The sequence below is a fragment of the Hesperophylax consimilis genome, chromosome 18, assembly GCF_061612785.1.
Source record: "Hesperophylax consimilis isolate HC1 chromosome 18, BYU_Hcon_1.0, whole genome shotgun sequence".
Classification (NCBI taxonomy): domain Eukaryota; kingdom Metazoa; phylum Arthropoda; class Insecta; order Trichoptera; family Limnephilidae; genus Hesperophylax; species Hesperophylax consimilis.
The window spans coordinates 8,563,941-8,585,180 of record NC_142853.1 but is presented as its reverse complement, the minus strand read 5'-3'; the positions used below and the strand labels follow the sequence as shown (position 1 = coordinate 8,585,180).

Genomic DNA, 21,240 nt, shown 5'->3' with positions numbered 1-21,240 from the left:
TTAGATTTTCAAAATGTGTAATGTCAAAATTTTGTTGAAGTCTTCAAGGGTTCTTTTTGAAAATAACAGAGGGCGCCACTTCCGTTTACAATTATCCTAAACTGTTCAGTAATTAAGATAATAATTCTGACAGAAATCATACATTTTTCCCAAAGCCAGTACCTGATAACAATAAAAAAAAACATTAAGGTTTTTCATAAATCAGATGAAATAAAATTACTAAGAAACCAAATTAATAGTTATTAACATAGTGTTAAGTGCATCTATTCGTATTAAATATTATAAATTACTAATAATTATAAGCAAATTAAATAATAATGCCCAAGGGTCCAATTAAATAAAATGCATGCAAAATATAATATTATGGTTCACAGAGATACAACATTTTATTTTATTTTTGAAATAAGTTATTGAGTAAATTTATTCATTTGTTTTTATTTTTATTAATGATTGAAGACAATATAAAAGACTCTCAAACGAAAAGTGTGAAACAGAAAATACTAAAAAAGATTCAGTGGTATCTGGGAGTTGAACCTAGGACCTATTTCCTTAAAGGGAAGTGCTTTCACCTCTGAGCTAATTCGACCATATCAACTTGCGTTAATTTAAACTGTTTAATACTTCGACTTATCAAAGTTATCTTAAATTTTAGCGCCTATTTTTATTGGATGCTGATCTCAATGTATGATGGCAAGATTTTACCTAAATTTTAACTAAATACAGTCTAGATAGTGTCTTAGATAAATATATCCATTATTATTTAATGTGCGAAATCTATTGAATTTTCTATAAGTCTAGCATGAATATATATTTTTTTTTAATTTTTGGAATAACTTAATGAGTAAAACCTCAAATCGTAATATTTAATCATTGAAGACATAAACGACTCAAAATCAATCAAACTAAAAATGTGAAACAGAAAATACAGAAATAGATTCAGTCGCATATGGGAATTGAACCCATTATTGTTCCTTCTAATTGCTAATAATTTCTTCTACTTTGCTTCTAATTTCTGCTAAGTGACCATATAAACTTGCTTCATTTCGATATATTTGTCATAAATTTACATCAGCTGGGGAAGATGGACAGAATACAAATAATGTTGCGCCTTGCGTTACCTTTCTGGTTAAAAATAATATTTGGTAAAAATAATAATATTTCGAAATAGATAGAGATGACCCTCGAAACTAAAAATATTTACTAAGTTGACCTAGAAATTTGATAGAAATGACCCTGGTAACTAAAAGTATTTACTAAGATGACCTAGAAAATTGATAGAAATGACCCAGGTAACTAAAAGTATTTACTAAGATGACCTAGAAAATTGATAGAAATGACCCAGGTAACTAAAAGTATTTACTAAGATGACCTAGAAAATTGATAGAAATGACCCAGGTAACTAAAAGTATTTACTAAGATGACCTAGAAAATTGATAGAAATGACCCAGGTAACTAAAAGTATTTACTAAGATGACCTAGAAAATTGATAGAAATGACCCAGGTAACTAAAAGTATTTACTAAGATGACCTAGAAAATCCAGCAGAAAAAGCTGCGCTAATTTCAAAATTTATGGCTTATGGATAATGAATGGTTGCAGATACTTTTATAATACTTTATTTCCTAGTGAATCCTCCTTGTATGTCTCGACTAGAATAAAAATTGATTCAGCTTACGAATGTATTGCTGCAATCAATTTGACAATTTGCAATGAACTCGATAAACAAGTGTATTAAAAAGAACTGTCATAAAAGTAATTTCGTCATAAAAACGATAAGCATTATATTTCCCGAGGCAAATGATTTATAATTTTGCATGATTACTGTATTATAATTTTGATATTTTAAGAAGATTACACTATGTAAAATATAAATAAAAAATAGATAATTTTCATAATCCTCCGCGTTAGGACATCTGTGCTAATGAGAACTAGGTTTTTCGTAGAGGGTTTATGGTTCAACTTCATGGTTTGGGTAGTTTTTTTTTCAGTAACTTGTGTGACCATTTTTTTAAAATATCTACTAGTCTGCTGTTTTTCCGATATTCCGACACAAGACTTTAATAACGGGGGCTTGCTCGCGGCTCACATTTTAATTAATTGCGACGAATTTGTAATGATAATATAATAGGTACCTACCATCAAAATATTTTAAAAGTTTTTTAACTATAAAATTAGCAGTAAGCACCAGATTTATTTTTTTAAACGGTGAATTAGTAGGTTCCCAAAGTATTCCTCCAGAAACATCTGAGATTTTATTAATAAATTCATCAGAAATAATGAAAATAAAACCTACGAAAGATCGATTTTCTAGGGAAAATTCCAAAAAGGCCAGTACGCCGGGCCACCTGCCGAATATTTTTTGACACAACTTCTTCACTTATGTCGACAAAATTCCCACTTTATTTGCCAGGGAAAATTCAACCGTAGGTCTGTCCAATACACTAGGACCGTGCGTTGTATATTTTTGTGAACGGCTTCTTCACTTACGTCGTTAAGATACCGACTTCAAACTGTGTGATCTTTCTTTGTTTCAGATCGGTCTCAGATCCTTGACTACGATAATGCGCGGCTCGGTGCGCCTGGAGAAAAACGCCAAGCTATGCTACACGCAAACTGTCAACTGGGAGAAGATCACTGGCCGCAGTACAGGCCACTTCATCAAGGAAAATGGACCCAACATCTGTCCTGGCTCCGAGACCTGTAGAGGCTGCGACGAAAACCTTTGCTGGAGTTCCAAGTAAGAAACACACCAGAATCTATTAAAGCCGGTGTTTTAAATTACTTCTTATATAGTGATGTAAAAAAATCACACGGAGAAAATTTACAAAATATTGCTAATTTATTAAAAATCTCTTCATATTATTCGTATTCCTGTTAAAAACGGGACTGCAGGCCCTTATAGAATGATTTAATATTTAGTAAAAAAGGAATGTATTGTCAGAACACGTGTTCATAAAAATCATTATATTTTCGCATTTCGTCATAATATATTAAAAGGGCAAATTCAGGTGCATAAACACGTGTTCGGATTTATTCGAAAAGTACTAATATTCTATTAGGAAACGGCCTGCTGTCACGTTTTAACAGGATTTTAATTAGTCAGCAATACTCATTAGTTCTCCGTGCATGATATTATTTACCCTTTTATGGCGTGACGGTGGATGCAAATTAGAATTAATAAAAAAAATCTGTACAAATAAAATATAATGTACAAAGGGTATAGATTATATTTAATTTAAACAGATAATTTTAGATACTAGCTATAGATATTTTTGGTGAAAACCGCAAAGAGTCCCAGATGCTCCGAACCGTCTGAAGCCAGTGAAACTATGGAGATGGGGAATAGGATAGTGGGGAAATACCTGACTATTCAGATCAGGTCACCAAAAACGGCTAAAGCCATTTCAAGCAACGTTTCAATTATGAATGGTAGTCTTACTCCAGGGCGAGACTGGGTATCTTTGACACTGGAACGTATCACAAATATTACATATTATTTAAAATTAATACATTATGTAAAACAAAAATTTAATCAAATAGACTTGACTTACTTGCGCACGCCAGCATTGGTTCAGATTTGTGGCATAAGCTGTCACATATATATCGACTGTCGTTTGGTAAAACCCTTCAGGCCACAAAATGAAAATTTTACAGGAGAATGATAAAAACAAATATTTTCAAATTGGCAAAACTATTTCAAAATCTCGATGTTTATACAAAAGTGGTTACTTGTTTTTAAAAATTTTGATGTAAAATATAGCAATACTGATTTGAGATTTTTACGGCCAAAAAGTATTATAATGATTTATTTTTTGGGTACTATGCCGTGTTTTGCTGCCTCCTTCTTTAACCAAAGTTTCGGACAGCATTACAGTGTACGTCATCTACCCTGATGATGGGCACTGTAATCTGCCCCGAATATTGATATACCTAGGCAACGACATATCTGTTTCGGACAGCATTACAGTGTACGTCATCTACCCTGATGATGGACACTGTAATCTGCCCCGAATATTGATATACCTAGGCAACGACATATCTGTTTCGGACAGCATTACAGTGTAAGTCATCTGCCCTGATGATGGACACTGTAATCTGCCCCGAATATTGATATACCTAGGCAACGACATATCTGTTTCGGACAGCATTACAGTGTACGTCATCTACCCTGATGATGGACACTGTAATCTGCCCCGAATATTGATATACCTAGGCAACGACATATCTGTTTCGGACAGCATTACAGTGTACGTCATCTACCCTGATGATGGACACTGTAATCTGCCCCGAATATTGATATACCTAGGCAACGACATATCTGTTTCGGACAGCATTACAGTGTACGTCATCTACCCTGATGATGGACACTGTAATCTGCCCCGAATATTGATATACCTAGGCAACGACATATCTGTTTCGGACAGCATTACAGTGTACGTCATCTACCCTGATGATGGACACTGTAATCTGCCCCGAATATTGATATACCTAGGCAACGACATATCTGTTTCGGACAGCATTACAGTGTACGTCATCTACCCTGATGATGGACACTGTAATCTGCCCCGAATATTGATATACCTAGGCAACGACATATCTGTTTCGGACAGCATTACAGTGTACGTCATCTACCCTGATGATGGACACTGTAATCTGCCCCGAATATTGATATACCTAGGCAACGACATATCTGTTTTGGACAGCATTACAGTGTACGTCATCTACCCTGATGATGGACACTGTAATCTGCCCCGATTATTGATATACCTAGGCAACGACATATCTGTTTCGGACAGCATTACAGTGTACGTCATCTGCCCTGATGATGGACACTGTAATCTGCCCCGATTATTGATATTCCTAGGCCCCGACACATCTGTTTCGGACAGCATTACAGTGTACGTCATCTGCCCTGATGATGGACACTGTAATCTGCCCCGATTATTGATATTCCTAGGCCCCGACACATCTGTTTCGGACAGCATTACAGTGTACGTAATCTGCCCTGATGATGGACACTGTAATCTGCCCCGATTATTGATATTCCTAGGCCCCGACACATCTGTTTCGGACAGCATTACAGTGTACGTCATCTGCCCTGATGATGGACACTGTAATCTGCCCGACCATTGATATACCTAGGCCCCGACACATCTGTTTCGGACAGCATTACAGTGTAATTTCGTCTTCCCTGATGATGGCCACTGAAATCTGCTCCGACCATGGACATCAATGTTTCATGTTTCGTTTAGATTTAAGTATTATCTTCTTCTTCAATAAAAAAATAAAACTATTCTTTATGAAACCACTGAGAAGTAACATTCCCAAAAATGTGGCATGGAGTGTTTTACCAAAACACTGTGTGCGTATATTTTGTGTTATTTTAAAATACTTGACATTTAGATTTTCAATATTATACGTTTTACAGTGTGTTTTTTTGGAAAAAAAATCTTGCAATTTTAATTTATTTGTACTCTCTCTCAGCAAAACAAACTCTGAAAAGCCACCACCCATGCGAGATATCGAAGATCTCAATACATTGTAAGTACGAGTGCATTTTAAATTAGCGATGTCTTTCGATGTTGCGTGGTAGAAACGATTAGTCTTGTATCGTACTTTGATTATTTATTCTCTGTTGTGTTATTAGATAATAATTATGATCGCGTTTCCACGGTAATTGTGTTACCCACTCGTAGGACGTGTTTTGTCTGTGTAAATTATGTTTATTTGTTAATTGTGTAATAGTTCAGTAGTTATCTATTTGTTTTTAGCGTTTTGGAAACCTCAGCCCCCTTATTCACGCGAGGATAGAAAATATTATATTGTTATTTTTTAAAATAACCTAATGTTCATAAGACAAGTTTTTAAGTATAAAAAATTATTTATTATAAGCAATAATTAGTCGCCTGAAATGTCCACACAAATTGAAAATATCTCCCGAGTAAAAATAAATGCCTCCGACATTTTTATATTGTAAATTATCAGTTGGATAGCCCTGATATACTAATGTTGATTCAATTTTACGTACCTACCATTAGATCAAGGTCCTGTGGTATGTATTATTGTGACAATTATACCAACTCAGTTAAAAATAGATTGCACACACTTGATTGACTGCTAAAATCGCAGATACTCTTAGGACGGGTTGTTTCGGAGAATCTGAACAATTCATCAAATTTCAACGTTCATTTTCAAGTTCTGTGAAAGAAGTTCTGTTTTTATATCATTGTAGGTTAGTTGCTTGACAAAACTGAAATAAAAACAGAACTTGAAAAAATCTTTCACAGAACTTGAAAATGAACGTTGAAATTTGATGAATTGTTCAGATTCTCCGAAACAACCCGTCCTTAATATCCCCCTTGTGAAGTATAAAGCTGCACTAATAACACATTTTAACGCCACTTATTTTAATGAGGTCACTACATATTGCTTTTTTATTTACTGTTATTTTTTAATTTAATTCTTTAATTTTTCACTCGTTAAAATTTAATAGTATATTATGTATGTGTAAAAAAAAACTTATGTATGTAAATGTAAATTCTAAATAAATAAATATTTGTTTGGCGAACACGACAGCCTGGCGCTTCGATTGCATAACATATAGAGGGACAAACAGTGTAGAGAAAACACTGTGGAGGCAATTGTTGCTGCTATAGAAATAAACTTCTAAGGATCTTCTTTTTCTAATTCTTAATCATTGCAGACAATTCTAGTAAAGATCTGCGCCCCATCCAATTCTTAATCCAAAGAGTAAAAAAAAAAAATATATAGCTCGTCTCTCAACAATTCCTGCGCATTGTGGTATACAGAAAATAGTATTTTTCGCGAAACGCGCGTCGTCGGATTGTTGTGTTGTCCAATTGTCCGATTGTTGTGTTGGACAATATTTAACTGTCTTTTGTATTGTCCTCCTGTGAACTTGGCATTATTACCGCTGTGTAAATATTACGCGGCGATAGAATAAAGAGAAAAATGAAGATTTTAATGTAAATCAACATCGCCACTGATTTAATCTAGATAGAACCTCTTGGTTCTAGCCCATTAATCACACGCTTTGTCTCTCTTATACTCGCCTGACATTTGAAATGAAAATTTCATAATAAAACACAGTTCTGCTTTTGAAAATTAAGTAAAAAATAGTCTGAATTTTCTTCTGACCCACATTTCATTAATTATATTACTAGATGTAACCACAAGTTGCTGTGGCTCAGTCTGTCTGTGCAGATAGAAAAACAATAGCGCATGTTGCTTTTACGTCCAACAGACGCCGGTGTTTTTTAAAACACGTTTTACCTGATATCACATGACATCCATATAATCTAGGTATATAAAAACACACGCGTATTCTTATGCAACGTTGTGTCAAAATTTCAAAGCAATCGGTGAAGAATTTTTGGAGATTTAAGATTGGACCAAACGAACATTGTCATTTTTATTTTATTAGATTTATATATATAGATTTATTCTGCGGCGCACAAGGTTGGAATAGAGATAAATTAACTTCAAACCGGCCATAAACCGGGTTAAGACTGGCTATATCAACGCTTACCCGGCGCTTAACAATTTAATGAGGAAGGTTTGACTTGGAATAAACTTCCTCAGGAACTAAGATCCATAAAAAGTCCTACAGAATTCAGGTCTAAACTAAAAACTTACCTTTTTAAGCTGTCATACCCTTAAAATAAATATACCATTCCTGAGAGAAAGTCCAATTTTATCCAATCATGTCCTAAATCCTGTATCTAAATTTGGCTAATAAACCAATCAGTTAATGTTAATCTGTGACCTACCAGGTAAGTTTTTTACTGTTAGTAATAACATAGATCATTGTAGAAATGTATTATGAACACGAGTTATTCAAATCCTATCGTACAAAAATTAAACATAGCATTTCAATAGCACACAAAAAATATATTGTGGAGGTAGAGAATAATGTTAAACACGATCCAAAGTCGTTTTGGAAATATGTTTCTGACAAAAAAAATGACAGAGGCCTCTTAAATCATATTATTCTGAATGATTGTACTTACAAAGGAACTGACGTACCGGAAGCTTTCGCAAAATATTTCCAATCTGTCTATAATCCAGAAAAAGCTGATTTTGATTCTTACGTACCAGGACAGATTGGATTGACAAAAGCTCAAAACATATCTATAGAAAACGTTAATAACATGGATTTCAGTTTAGCAATAAGAAAATTGAAACCAAAAACATCATTTGGCCCTGATTTCATTCCACCCTTCGTCATTAAGGGTTGTTCTGAACCACTGTCTAATCCACTTCTACATATATTTAATCTTACGATTAAAAACGGAATTTTTCCTAAACTGTGGAAGCTGTCAAAAGTTACCCCTCTACATAAAGATGGTGACAAGTGTCAGGCAACCAATTACCGTCCTATAGCAATTCTTTCCGCACCTGCCAAGTTATTCGAAATAATTATTCATAAATATGTATATGCCAAGGTTGAACCATTCTTGATCGAACAACAACACGGATTTCGACGTGGCCGATCAACCACTACAAACTTGATGGCATATACTGATTACGTGGCGAGAGCGCTCGATAATAATGAGCAAGTTGACACGTCATACCATGACTTTGCGAAAGCTTTCGATAAGGTTGATCACTTAGTGCTCTTAAGTAGGCTTGAAGAAATTGGTTTTTCCGAAAACTTAATTAAACTCTTTGCTAACTATTTAAAAGAAAGGGAACAATTCGTTTCCTATGGTGGTTTTAACTCTAACGCGTATCCTACAAACTCTGGTGTGCCGCAGGGTTCCAATTTAGGACCCTTATTGTTTCTAATTTTTATAAATAATATTCGGGGAAAAATCAAATTCGTCGGTTTTTTACTTTTTGCAGATGATATTAAACTGTTCTTAAGAATAAGATCATTAGAAGACTGTAAAAAGCTCCAGGAAGATATAAATGCAATTATTGACTGGAGTATTGACAGCAAACTCGGTTTCAACTTCCAAAAATGCTCAGTTATGTGTTTTACGAGGTCACAAAAGATCGTATATTTTAATTACAAAATGAAAGATACATCACTAAAGCATACGGTGACTTATAAGGACTTAGGAATTGTGTATGACGCTCGCTTAACATTTCACGCTCACATTGAAAAGATCTGTAAATCAGCTACAAGAATGTTAGGTTTTGTCATACACAATTCAAAGGAACTGACAAACCTTGCAGTCATTAGGCTGCTTTACTTTAGCTTAGTGCGTAGCATTCTCGAGAGTGGATCTCAGGTATGGGGGCCAGAGGACACTGTCTATGTACTAATGGTCGAGAAAATTCAAAAGAAATTTTTACGATACCTCTATATGAGAGAGTTTGGTTTTTACCCATGGCTGTTTCCAACAGCATTTATCTCGGGAATGCTGAATATCTGCAGCCTTAGTTCCAGACGGGACGTCGCATTATTGATGATGGCTTACAAGCTTCTGAATGGTTTAGTATCAATTCCAGACATTCTGTCAAAAATAGGACTTTATGTCCCGGATAATTTCACGAGAGGCCGCCAACACAGGCTTTTAATTCTTCCCAGGTCCAGAACTAACTTACCAATGGTGATGCCCCTGGGAAGACTCACTAGGTTAATTAACTCCCTTCCAGCTAACTTGGATATTTTCCATATGTCCTACAACGACTTTAAGCGCGAAATATTGTATTTGTTTTAACTGTATACTTATGTATAATTTTTTTTCCATATTTTGTTTACCGCTTTTGCATATGTTTTAACTGTATACTTATGTATAAAATTTTCTTCAATAATTTGTTTACCGCTTTTGCAATGTATTGGTTTTTGTACTGTTTTTGCAAATAAATAAAAATAAATAAATAAATAAATAAATAAATTATATATTTGTACAGTGCCCTTGATGTGATTTTGCACAAAAACGGCGCTATACAAATCATACAAATATTATTATTATTAGGCGGTAGCTCTACAATATACTTTTGAAACCACTTCCACCATGTAATGGGATTGGGTTTGTTACAAAGTATGTTTTATTACTCTGTTAATGGATATATATATTTTGTGTTTTGATTGTTGATATGTCTTTAGTTCTAAAAATTGTGTCGTGTCATACTTATTTTTATTATACTAGTTTCCGGACACCATGTCCGGAAACTAGTGGTACAAGTGGGGAACTGGTGAATCTAAATCTCAAGTAGAGTCAATTTTTAATTTGAGTTTTTTTTTTAAAGTTATAATTTTTTGTGATGGAATCACTAGTTTCCTAAGTGTACCACTAATTTCCGAACACCGTGTATAATGATTTGGTTGTCCTAGTAAAATCCCAAGGCCAGCTAACTCCCGGTGAGACCGCGAGTTACAGTAGTTACTTGTAGTTGTCAATGGATGTGTTTACACTAAACCCCAATTTTCTTACAGCTGTTTAATTTTATTAATTTAACATTTCCGTTAGCGAGTTGGAAATCTCTCTCCCAATTCTAAAGACGAACGAATTTTCCACAAAATTAAAACTACGAATTCCCTGTTGTAAAGTTCTAGTTGTCAATTGATGTATTTACACTAAACACCAATTATTCTTACAGCTGTTTAATATAACTTTTCCGTTACCGAGTTCGAAATCTTGCTCCCAATTCTAAAGATGAACGAATTTACCACTAAATTTGAATTACACAATCCCTGTGGTAAAGTTCTAAAAATATTTGAAGTAAAATTATGCGTTTGGTTTAAACATCATAAAATGATAAAAAATGCATCTATTCAATATTTGGCTTACTTTAAATCCGTCAATTTTTCCTTATCTTCCAGGAAACTTTTTGGTGATTGTGTGCGATAGTTGAGCTAATGAATTTATAAGCTCATTAGAAAAAGTAATTTGAGGAATAATTGAAATTTAAGTTAAGAAAAATCCATCGAAAATTCTTCCTAAGCGACTTCTTCTGTCTCAACAATTAACTATAAAATTAGGTTTTTATTTATATATAAAATTGTTATTATCATTCCAACCTGCTAAAGTACTTATTTAGTTTGTCAGCAGGTTATTGACAACATTTTATCAAATTAGATAGTACATTTTCAAACAATATATATAGTACGAAAATGATGATGATGGATTAAAAACTAATCAATGGATTAAATTATCAGAAAGAGTAATAATTATTACCACACATATAAAGTTATGTAATGAACAATTATTTACAACAATCAGGTACATAAGTTATAATGACATGTAACGCTTTCAGGCACTGTCAACAGGATTATCAATCAGGTAGATCTATAGAATTCATCTCCCCCTACATCTGCTCTCTTTCATATTTTATTATTATCATAGTTTTAATGTACCACTTGCAGACATTGTCAGAGAACACCCTCTCCGCACTGCCACTCCGAGTGCCTGGGTGGCTGCAACAGTCTGACGGGCCATTGCTATCGCTGCAAACACCTGATCGATGGAAATTATTGCGTCACCAAGTGCTCCGAAGGAAAGTGAGTAGTTTAACTTTAGGAGTATACCAATCACCCCTATCTTACAATATCAACTAAACTAACTTATCCTAATCTTACCCACATAAACTTAACAATAACCTAACCATAAGCTAGTTGTATGATATGATTTGTTTTTTTTTTTGGTATTATGCCGTTATTATATTAACTGTTGCGTTACTTCCTTCTTTAGCCAACGTTTCGGACAGCATTACAGTGTCTATCATCATTCATAAAAATCACCTTAATATTAATAAAGACGGCGGGGCTAAGCTCAATAGTTCTTGGAATCCGATAATTGACGGCTACACCAAAACTAAACGCAGAAAACCATTTTAGATTACACCGTAATACCAGCTCTTAAAGGATTGGAGTTCGCAACACGATATCGCATCTACTTCACCACCATCTTCGATTACGCATCTGCCCTGATGATGGACACTGTAATGCACTCCGAAACGTCTAAAGAATACGCAAGTGCAATTAGCGCCAAAAAGGGGGTCGCGATCGTAATTATTCCGGTAATTCCAATTTTTTTACATGTATTATAAACTGATCCCCTGATGTAAAATCTGAGTTTCCGACCTTGGCGCATCTGTACTCGCGCCGCCATTTTGAAAAAACCAGCCGAAATCGCGCCAAAATCTAGTTTTTCCCAAATATCTCATTTCCAATGCAAATTTCGGCTAAAGTAGTTTAACAAGTATAGTAGAACATAAAATTACAAACAACTTTTTGAAAACAATTTTCTTCTATCTCTAATAGGTACCGAGGTAAAATGTCGTAGAGGCGCGTATAATTTTGAAAAAACAAGTTTTTTGCGCGACTAGGTTTGGATTTTCGTAAATACCTTGTTTCCAGTAGAATTTCATGAAAATTTTACTGTCGATCGTCGATGTCGATATTTTTTTCGTCGACTCAATTCTGGTTGCAATACCTGTAACAAATAAATACCTTCTCTGTTTTCTTTGCAGGATTGAATTTCCGGATGCCAACCAATGCATTACCGAAAAGCTGTGCGGGAAAATGTACAGAGGCCGTGGATGGACATGGGAAGGAAAATGCATAAAACATTGCCCCAAAGGCCATAAGGAGGTTTGGCCGCTCGGCAACAGAACATGCGTCCTTTGTGATAACTGCCCAGTGGTAAGAATAAAGTAAAACACATTTTAAATACAATCAATTGAGTACAAACTCAATAGTTCCGTGACAAAACAGGACATTGAAGAAAAGTAAAAATAAACTAGCCTAACCTAACCTCAACTCAACTTACAAAAATTATTATTTTATCACTAGCGCAGACTCGTGAAAATTCACGAGATATAATCATTTTAGGATTTGTGAAGCTGTAAGTATTTATAAAAAATGTTACCATCAACTTGAAATAATACTGAATCTGTCATAATTTTAAAAGAGATACACAATTGTCATACATATTGTAAAATCTGCCAAAATTTCCTACTTACGAACCAATTTACGGTTATGGTTTCATTGTTTAATCAGCTGAAGTTCCCGGCATTGCCCAGGCTTTGAACATATTTTTACGAAATCTAATGCATACAGTGACCTTCCTCTTGTTTTAAAGGTTAAGTGTGCAAAATTTCATCAGTCACGGAAAAAAATCTTTTTTATATTAATAAATAGAAGATTTTGTAAATTAAGTTCTTTAGAAAATGATCTGAAAACGGTTTAATATGTGTGCCTGAACTTCACAAAATAAAATAAATAAAAAAAGGCGGCTAATGGTGAGTGGGAATTTTTACCTTATCGCCATCTAAATAAGGAGTGTTATTGTTAGTGTCCAGATTCCGAATGTTACAATAATTCATTGCAACTTTGCATCCGACGATCTAATGTCAATCAATTATTATTTTGATTAAAAACGATGTTCTGTCGGGATGTCTGCCGACATCTCCCGGTGATGTAGTGCCATTGATGCATTATATTTAGATGAGACATGAAGCGAAACAATAGGTTTCGCTTTTTGACCTCCAAATGACCTCCAACTCTCCCAACGCTCTAACTAAAACTTCCGAATACGGTCTTCCGAATACTTCGGAACAGTAATACCAGATATTATTACGCACCTCTAATTGTAGCTCTATGTGTAGTGCTTATTTATTATTTTAAATAATTTTCTTTGAATGTTTACCAGTAGCACTGTATAAAACAACAATTGATTGTTCTGATTCATCATTTGCTTTAGCGGGCCGTTCATATAGCCACTTCATTCATGCACACATATTGTTTGCAAAGCTATCGATAGGTGTCGTAAGTGATTTTTAACGACTTCTGTGGTCGAAGGGTAAGGCTCTCGAATAGCAATCCGAAGGTTCAAATCCTGGCGAGCGCAATGAAATTTTATTCGATGAATTTTTGTTGCTTCATTATTTATTAATTCAATATAATATATAGTATACTTGTGACACGTTCTAGAGTGGAAGATACTCTCAGTATCACCCCGGTGTAAGACCACCATTAGAATAAACGTTGTTTGAACTGGCTATAGCCGTGTTTGGTGACCAGATCTGAAAAGCCAGGTATTCTTCCACATCTCCTTCTTCTCCCAACAACCTTCAGCCTCACAACATACCCCAATTGGGGATGCCATAATCTCACTGGCTCCAGACGGTTGGGAAACATCTGAAAGGTAAATTAATTTTATTGTTCCTGAGGCAAATATATTTTCACCTTCACAAATCCTACAATTACGATATCACGTGATTTTTCCTAGTAATTATATAACCAAAGGCAATATCTATAAAAACAAATTATATTTATGAATCTTACAATATAATTAATTTCAGGTATGTCTCGGCACCCAAATAAGCACACTGGCTGAGGCTCAGATGTTCCGAGGATGTAATATTGTGAACGGTTCTCTGCACATTCGATTCTCCGGAGAACACAGTGACGATGTCATGAAAGAAATGGAAGAAAATCTCGGAGACATAAGGGAAATAAATGGATACCTAAAAATATACAGGTCCATAACGATCACATCTTTGAGCTTTTTCAAAAACTTGACAGTTATCCATGGAAGAGAGTTAGAGAACTCTCAATACTCTTTGGTGGTATACGAGATGAATAACTTGCAGACTTTGTTCAATACGCCAAACAAGGAGAAGTTGACACTAAAGAATGGTACAATCTTTTTCCATTACAACGCAAAATTATGCTTATCAGAAATACACGATTTGAAGAAAATTCTGAATGTTAACACAACTTCGTTTGGTGTTTCTACGGAGTCTAATGGATTTATGGCGTCATGTCACAGCGTCATTTTGGAAACAGAGAGCCAAGTTATCGGAAAATCTAACGTTTCCATTACCTGGGATCGCTTTACCCCAAATACTACAAGTCAGAATATCATAGGATATCAATTGTTCTATCTGGAAGAACCGGAAGACGCAGTAGCAACGGACTACGGAAGAGATTCATGTTTCGAGCATGAGTGGAAGTCAATATTGATCCCGGAAACAAGCGAACCCGATATGAAAAGACTCGTGTATAATCTTACTGACCTCACTCCATCTACAAGGTACGCATTCTATGTAGAAACGGCAAATAGCGAAGAAGAGAGCGGGGAAATCGAGGTTGCCTCTAAAAATGGACAGAGCACAATCAAATACTTTGAAACTGAAATGGACATCCCATCTATGCCAGTTGAAGTTTCAACTATTAGTACATCTGACGACACCGTGACAATATACTGGTCCCTAGACCCGACATATAAAGGGACGATTATACGATATATAATTGAACATTCCTTACAATATGACGAACTGGAACGCTTAGATACGAGAAATTACTGTTACAATCCACTCGAGTTCACCTCGACTAATGTCAGAGATAGGACCAAAGAAATGGAAGAAGCTCGACCACCATCAAAAGACGGTAAGAATAATTGCCGCTGCACCGACATGACAACGGATTTTGGTTTCTGGGAAAACTACATATTGACGCAGACTGCTCCAAGTGGTCATGAAATACATCAGCTGACGGGTCAGACCATGCTCTGTAAAGACCAAAAAGCAACTGAAAAGAGCACTGATATTATTAGCGCCTTCAGATGCGGAAGCGTCGACTACAATATGAATAGCGTCGACGTTAATGAGACTGATGGTCACCAACGCAAGACCCGACAAGCAACGGACTTTAAACTCGGAAAAGAGTTTGTAGAAAAACCGACCCCTAGACCCCCCGTGAAGAATTTGACGGTGAATAATCAGTTCCATGTCTTCTCCACCGAGTTCTCCGCAGACTCCAACAGTAACTTATCTGTGCACAATTACACCTTGTATGGCCTCAAGCACTACTCCAAATATATGATCTTTATGGCAGCCTGTAAGGGTAGACGAGATGAGGATTGTGGGCCAATATCCATGGTCGTGCAGAGGACGGCAGCGATAACCAAGGCCGATGATATAAAGAATTTAAACATTGAAATAGTGAACAATACGTCAGTGGACGTGTTGTGGGATGAGCCGAAGGATCCGAACGGAGCTATAGTTTCCTACACAGTGGAGTACAAGAGGAATGAGGTAGAAAACTTCAAGCCGGTTCTGGAGTGTGTGACAAGATTACAGCACGCATCGAACAATCACAGGTTCTCCTTACATCGTCTGCACCCCGGTCACTACAGTATCCGCGTGAGAGCGACGTCCCTTGCCGGGGATGCCAACTACACTGAATACCAACACTTCTCTCTCCCTGTCAAAGGGTGGGGATTCAATTATTCCTTGTTCCTCGGCCTCGGAATGGCTTGCCTGGTAAGCTTAGCAGCGACATGGTATTATTACCAAAAGAAGAACCCGAACTGCAGTTTGGACGAGCGCCCGCTGGTCTTCAATGAATTCGGGGCAAGATATATAGTACGAGATCATGTGACTGGACGTGAAGGAGTTGAACTTATTGAATTTTAATGCTATGTAATGACGTTTAGGTTTTTTAATGACTTAGACTAAAAATACTTGCTTAAATTCTATAAACATGGTTACATGACTTATATTTTATCAGCATAGTTTTTTTTCTGGTCTTCTCTTCTTATGGAAGTTCAACAAAAAGCTATGCAAGATTAAATGGTTGAATAACATTACCGGTGATTTTACATAAATCTCCTTCCTTTTCAATCTTTATTTTTTGGAAGTTTGAAATTTTTTTTGAAATTAAAGAAATGTAAACAACCAACACTTTTCTTAAAATTTATTCATAGGTATTGAACAGTACGCCTACAGTTAATTAAAGCCACACTTTTTACAAAATATATATCTGATGTATAGTAGCCTCCATTTAACTTCTCTTTTATCTCACCAAGTATTTTTAGTCAATAAAATCTCTGACAGTATTTTAATCAACATTACAGTCGATTACCTTTTTTTTAATAGAGACTGAATAATAATAATTGTAATGTTTTAGTGTAAACTGACTTTAATTTCTGTTCCTGTATTTTGCAATTCGTAGGTTTAAGTATTTTTCTTTTGGTAAAAGCTGTAAAACTTTTTCCATTTTAACTTTACTTTTAAGACATTTATTTTTTTTACTAAGGAGTGGTCAATTATATTTTACTGTAGCATAGATTTATGTATGTGATTACTTTTTAAGTGGGTACTTAAATTCGATCGTTTTAATTTGATAATTAAAAATACAACAAAAAAAACATTTTTTCCACAATAATTAATAATTCCCACATTTCAAATTTTTATTATATACGTTTTTTATTTCAAATTTTCTAGACAATAAGTTAATTCATAAAATCATTAAATAATACATTTATTTTTTCTTAAAATTAAATTTAAAAAATACAAAAAAAAAAAAAAACGAAAAAATAGTGCCAAATCAAACAATTGTTAAAATGATATTCACTGAAAAAAAATTAGCTTGTAAGTAGTAAGTATAGTTATTTTTAGTTTAATGTAGTTAATTCGTTTAGTTTTCTTCTAAAACAAACAAACATGAGATGGTCATCTTCCAGTGAGCTGTTGGAAAATACAGCAACCCTAGTTCGTAATCATATTTCTTTTTTTTTAAATTAAAATTGACCGCTCCTTATATTTTCTATTTTTATCCTAACCTTTTTAAGACCATGATTCATGGGTAAAATCTTTAATTTTAATTTTACCACTTATTCCAAACCTTAAAACTATAAATAATCGTTTTTCACCAACCAACATAAAATAAAAATAAAATAACATGTCCATTCTCCTAAAGATGACAAATATGTTGGTAAGGTAAGGTAGGTTGGTGCCTACCAGTTTTTTTGTAATTCAATGTTTTTTTTGTAAGATTGTCAATTGATTTTTAATCCTTTTTATATTATTTTGTACAATTCCACATTTCTTGATTTGGGATTTTATTCGGCAACCAACAAACTTTTGTTACCCTTTAAGTCGACGCCAATATTTGTAAAAGGGTAGCAAAAATTAAATTTTTCTAAGAATTTTGAAACGAGTTAGATCAATAAAAGTAAGGTGCCTACCATTTTCTTTGTAATTCAATGTTTATTTTGTAAGATTGTCAATTGGTATTTTTATCCTTTTTATATTATTTTGTTCAATTCCACATTTCTCGATTTAAGATTTTATTCAGCAACCAATGAACTTGTGTTACCTTTTAGGTCGACGCCAATATTTGTAAAAAGGCAACAAAAATTTAATTTTTGAAGAATTTTGAAACGAGTCAGATCAATAAAAGTAAAGTGCCTACCTGTTTTTTTGTAATTCATATTTTTTTGTAAGATTGTGAATTAGTTTTTCATCATTTTGATATTTTTTTGTACAATTCCACATTTCTTGATTTAGGATTTTATTCAGCAACCAATGAACTTTTGTTACCCTTTAGGTCGACGCCAATATTTGTAAAAAGGTAACAAAAATTTAAGTTTTGAAGAATTTTGAAACGAGTCGGATCAATAAAAGTAAAGTGCCCACCTGTTTTTTTTTGTAATTCAATGTTTTTTTTTGTAAGATTGTGAATTGGCTTTTCATCCTTTTAATATTATTTTGTACAATTCCACATTTCTTGATTTGGGATTTTATTCGCCAACACAACGATTTTTTGTTACCCATTAGGTCGACGCCAATATTTGTATAAGGGTAACAAAAAATATATTCTTTTAAGAATTTTGAAACGAGTCAGATCAATAAAAGTAAAGTGCCTTCCAGTTTTTTTCTAGTTTAATGTTTATTTTGTAAGATTGTCAATTGGTTTTTTATATTATTTTGTTCAATTCCACATTTCTTGATTTAGGATTTTATTCAGCAACCAATGAACTTTTGTAACCCTTTGGGTCGACGCCAATATTTGTAAAAAGGTAACAAAAATTTAATTTTAGAAGAATTTTGAAACGAGTCGGATCAATAAAAGTAAAGTGCCCACCTGTTTTTTTTTTGTAATTCAATGTTTTTTTTGTAAGATTGTGAATTGGTTTTTCATCCTTTTAATATTATTTTGTACAATTCCACATTTTTTGATTTGGTATTTTATTCGCCAACACGACGAACTTTTGTTACCTTTAGGTTGACGCCAATATTTGTAAAAGAGTAACAAAAATTTAATTTTTCTAAGAATTTTGAAACGAATCAGATCAATAAAAGTAAAGTGCCTACCAGTTTTTTTCTAGTTTAATGTTTATTTTGTAAGATTGTCAATTAGTTTTTTATCCTTTTTATATTATTTTGTTCAATTCCATATTTCTTGATTTAGGATTTTATTTAGCAACCAACGAACTTTTGTTACCCTTTAGGTCGAAGCCAATTTTTGTAAAAGGGTAACAAAAATTTAATTTTTCTAAGAATTTTGAAACGAGTCAGATCAATAAAAGTAAAGTGCCTACCTGTTTTTTTGTAATTCAATTTTTTTTGTAAGATTGTGAATTAGTTTTTCATCCTTTTGATATTTTTTTGTACAATTCCACATTTTTTGATTTTGGATTTTAATTGGCAACACAACGAACTTTTGTTACCCTTAAGGACGATGCCAATATTTGTAAAAGAGTAACAAAAATTTCATTTTTCAAAGAATTTGGAAACGAGTCAGATCAATAAAAGTACTTACCAAAATGGTATCGTCGTTTAAGAGCTGCAGGTGGCTGACATTTTTTTTAAAATTCAGTTTATATTAACAAAGTCGTTTGTGCAGTGTCCTTATCATGGCGAAATGATAATTTTCTTTTGTTTATTTTTACCAAAATGTTCTAGATACAAAAAACCTTTATAAAAAAGTCGTTATTTGAAAATTCATTTTTTTGCATAATTAGGTAAAACAAAAATGCGATGTACCCATATTTTTATCTTAAGTCAAATCATTATTATAGTGCAGATAAACTTAATTTGGATTTATCTTAGAAATGTGTACTTATTACAGCCACTTCTCAGTCTTAAACGATGTTATAATGGAAGAAAAAAATGTTTTAATTGAACTCGTAAATGAAAAATGAATAGTTGATTCCAAAGTTTGTCCGAAATCAGTTTGCTTAATTAGTTAATGTAATGTAATGTAAAATTAGTATTTGAAATGTAAACATTAAATAAATTTTTTCTGCAATAAATATGCTCGTTTTCTATCATTGTCTCCCAATACAAACTAAATAACGCTACTACTCGAGTTCAGCCTATGATTTTTTTATAAAAAATATAAATTGAACTCGACCAGCACTTCATCTGAATGTTTATATATGACCAGCACTTCATCAGAATGTTTACCTATTACCAGAAGTTCATCAGAATGTTTATCTATGACTCGAGTTCAACCTATGAATTTTTTATAAAAAATATAAATTGAACTCGATCAGCACTTCATCTGAATGTTTATCTAAGACCAGCACTTCATCCGAATGTTTATCTATTACCATAAGTTCATCAGAATGTTTATCTATGACTCGAGTTCAGCCCATGAATTTTTTATAAAAAATATAAATTGAACTCGACCAGCACTTCATCTGAATGTTTATCTAAGACCAGCACTTCATACGAATGTTTATCTATTACCATAAGTTCATCAGAATGTTTATCTATGACTCGAGTTCAGCCCATGAATTTTTTATAAAAAATATAAATTGAACTCGACCAGAACTTCATCTGAATGTTTATCTATGACCAGCACTTCATCTGAATGTTTATCTATGACCAGCACTTCATCTGAATGTTTATCTATGACCAGCATTTCATCTGAATGTTAATCTATTACCAGAGAATGCATTTAAAGCAGGAACGCAAGATTTTTGCATAAATATTTCCGGTTAAGTATTTGCAGCACCAGATCAAATTCTGAAATATCTAAATAAAAATTATACATTGAAGAAAATAATACTAATAAATCAAAACGAAACAGAAACAAGACGAATTAAAAAAGTAAGGGTCTCACCTGAGAATCGAACCCAGGATCTCTTACCGGGTCTTACCGGGACAACGTCTCTAACCACTCAGTCATTGGGATATAATTATTCTATGTCAATTCCCAGTTAAGACCGTTAACTTTTTATTTTTCTATTTCATCTTTCATTTAGATTCATTAGTATTATCTTCTTCTTTAATGATATATTACAGTGACGGATTTAACCTTCAAAAGTTATTTCAATAAATGTGCAAATTTTCAATAATTTTAAAAAAATCTTAAATAAAATAAAGACATTTGTCATAAATTTTAGTCCTTTAACACAACAGCAGTCACCAGCAGCCACTGCTAGTAAGTATTCTAACTATTTAAGGCGATGCCATACGTAGTAATGCAAAATCATGTGTTTTTGGTTTGAAAATTTGGTCGCCTAGTAGA

At 33.7% G+C, this 21,240-nt stretch overlaps 1 protein-coding gene across 1 annotated transcript in view; it reads left to right on the top strand.

Annotated features, from left to right (window-relative positions):
- Positions 1 to 18,049, top strand: part of LOC149415305 (insulin-like receptor) — a 39,933-nt gene extending 21,884 nt beyond the window's left edge. The window contains exons 2-5 of the mRNA XM_089642278.1: positions 2,534 to 2,736; positions 11,338 to 11,472; positions 12,444 to 12,615; positions 14,277 to 18,049. Of these exons, the coding sequence (XP_089498404.1) occupies positions 2,534 to 2,736; positions 11,338 to 11,472; positions 12,444 to 12,615; positions 14,277 to 16,394 (2,628 nt within the window). The 3' untranslated portion in view covers positions 16,395 to 18,049. The remainder of the gene's footprint in view (positions 1 to 2,533; positions 2,737 to 11,337; positions 11,473 to 12,443; positions 12,616 to 14,276) is intronic.
- Positions 18,050 to 21,240: the final 3,191 nt, after the last annotated feature.